General features: G+C 46.8%; 1 protein-coding gene across 1 annotated transcript; it reads right to left on the minus strand.

The window, feature by feature from the left end:
- Positions 1-637: 637 nt before the first annotated feature.
- LOC128982186 (ATP-dependent DNA helicase pif1-like) lies at positions 638-2,485 on the minus strand. Its single transcript, XM_054401250.1, has one exon. It carries the CDS (start codon positions 2,483-2,485, stop codon positions 638-640), a length of 1,848 nt encoding a protein of 615 aa, XP_054257225.1.
- Between the last annotated feature and the right edge of the window lie 520 nt (positions 2,486-3,005).

Genomic DNA, 3,005 nt, shown 5'->3' on the forward strand with positions numbered 1-3,005 from the left:
AGTAAAAAGATGTTAGTAAATATTTATAAATTTATTAATGAAAATAGATCAAGTAATGTTTGTTTCCCTGTCGGTTAGCCATAAACTGCAAGGCATATCCAGTTCCGCCACGAGGAGGCCAGGAAACGTCGGAACCATATTTACAATTATTAACACATGTAAAAGTCAGTAAAATTTGGTATAAGATAAGTAGATTGATAAGTGAATAAGTTGATAATAGTAAAGTGTTATATTAATAAAATAGATTATAGTAAATATTCATGTATATATTTATTAAAATAGATCAAGTAATGTTTGTTTCCCTGTCGGTTAGCCATAAACTTTATGGCATATCCATTTCCGCCACGAGGAGGCCAGGAAACGTCGGAACCATATTTACAATTATTTACAAATATACAAGTTAGTAAACTTTACTAACTACCTAAAGAATTATAAACAACAACTTAACTAACTAATAAAAAGAAGAAAAAAATATATACAACAACGGGGACTTTTGATAAGGCAGGCCCCCTATCGTACTGCCAAACTAGAATACTAAAAACACACGAAAAACGACTTATTTCTAAAGAAAAAACTAAACGAAAATATATACAACAACCTACAGCTAAAGTCAAGTCAGGGTGAAGTCAAGTCAGGGTTAGAGGAGGAGATCGTCATACACGATATTTTTCGCGTATGCGATTCCACCTTGGACACGATCGGGACGGACAAGGACGACTATATGGTCTGGATGCCTGACTCTACTAAGCAGGACGTACAACTGACCATGAGTGAAACAGTCACTGCGAAGATCGACTCCGACGCGATCAATCGTCTGGCCCTGGCTTTTGTGGCCAGTCATGGAATATGCCAGCATGAGAGGAAACTGAAGACGGCGGACACGAAGCGGTGACCCCTCGACGAACGGGAAAACGAATTGAATCCGGGGAATACAAATCGGATCCTGTTGTCCAGGGAGTCGCACTGTGATCAGACGAGGTCTTATTGCAGTCACGATCACTTTAGTGCCGTTTACGAGTCCGCTGTCAATGTTCAGGTTTCTCATGACGAGACACACGGAGCCAATCTTGAGTCGCAGGACATGGTCTGGTACACCCTTGCCAGTAGCTTGGTTCAACAAGTGAACGTCTACATCCATACCATCGTCGTTCTCCTTGTCCACAGAATCAGCACTTCTCAACTCATGAACGACGCCGTCCATCAGGTTGAGGACGGTGTTGTTGATCTGCTGGACATTGGCGTTCATGGTCGAAAGAATGGACCTGCCAGCAATTCTGTCTGTGTTGTGTAGGTCACAAGCAGGAAACACAAAATCTATCAAGTCGGGAAGGGATGTCACGTATTTCACACCGGACAGTGGGATCAGGGCAACAGAGTCACGGCCTTCCCCAAATGGAACAGATGAAATTGTTCCATTGCCTACTTGGAGGAGGAAGTCAGAGTAGGCAGTGGACCCAGAAGTCCGGTGAGGAGTGGAGAGAGAAAAGATTTTGAAACTTGACCACAGAGATGACGCACACAGTGATACACAGGCAATGTCGGCCGGAGTACGAGCCTTGGCAACAACTGGTGCGATCTGACGGAAATCTCCGCAGCAGATAAAGATCTTATTCCCGAATGACTCAGGTGAATTCATGAGATCACGCAGAGATCTGTCGATGATTTCAAAAATGTACCGGTGAGCCATCGGGGCCTCATCAAAAACTATGAGCTGTGCGGCTCTGATGAGTTCTGCCCGCTGAGATCCGCTGGTCAAGTTCCAATATCCAGTGCCATCGCCGAGATCAAGTGGTAGCCGAAACATGCTATGTGCTGTCGTGCCACCAGGCAGATTACCAGCGGCAATGCCGGAGCTAGCGACAGCAATAGCGACTTGGTTACGACTACGGACGTAAGCGAGAATTACGTGTATTAGGAAGGTCTTGCCGTAGCCTCCGGGTCCGTCAAGGAAAATCAATTTTGTTGATCGACGATCGACTTGGCCCTGTAGTAGAGACCGAACATAATCGAAGACCGCCCTCTGGTCGCGGGAAAGTTTAGGTTCCCACTCATCTACAAGTGATCTCTGACGATTTTCACCGTAGATGAGAAGTTCCCTCCCCAGTTCGGTCGTGTCGTCGTCTACAGTAGGGAGATCGTGGTCGGCCAAGCAGGATCCCTGACGTCGAAGGCTTCGATCGATCTCAATCAGAGCCAGCTTGTACGCAACCTCGTGATCAAGAGGATTCCGCTCCAAATGGTCTTCGCACAATGCGTCACGGAAAGCATCCCACAAGAGGGCCGCAGGAGCTCCCATGTTGCACAGAAGGACAAAGAAAGAGCGGAGCCTCGGGCCGACCATGAAACGAGCTGCTTCCTTGAGGGCTTGGTGGTACTCGTCCTCGTCCTCAACCAAACCGAGGGTGCGCGCAACCTGTTGATATGTCGTGCAACCATCACCACCACGAGCGAGCAGGTCGGCGTATCCCCGGCACGGAATGACCATCAAAAGGAGCCTAAGAAAGTACTGCTCGCTTCTGTTTGGCGAGACCCAGAAGAGACGACAGATCTTTTGACCACGCTTTCTTGAGGTAAGGAAATGCTTGCCGTCTGGATGGTCGTACACCTCGTCCACGGAATAGCGGTCGCAGTGATCCCAGCACGGCCTGCAGAGTTTTCTATATCAAACTGCTGGAACTCCTCCGCGATCTGCGCAGCGGAGCTATGTTCGGTCGGTCTGTCTACATAGTCCACGTCATCGAGATGCAGATGCGGGAAATAACTATACAGCCCGATGTGTAACTCACTCACTCAATGGGGATACTAATTCTAGACCACTTCTAGATGAGCTAGAGATCTGAAATTTGGCACACTTGTAGGTCTTGGGCCCAAACCCACGGGAAAATCCTAAAAAGTCGCATTTTTTTACATTAACCCCCCCGTAATCTCGAATTTCCCCCCCTTGTTATTCTTATGGGAAATAACATTGAAAATTCCCGACTTTGGTATGGTCATATGAATCGTTT

This window comes from Macrosteles quadrilineatus, unplaced genomic scaffold, assembly GCF_028750875.1.
Source record: "Macrosteles quadrilineatus isolate MER2022 unplaced genomic scaffold, UCM_ALF_1.0 Scaffold_155__1_contigs__length_252257, whole genome shotgun sequence".
Lineage (NCBI taxonomy): Eukaryota > Metazoa > Arthropoda > Insecta > Hemiptera > Cicadellidae > Macrosteles > Macrosteles quadrilineatus.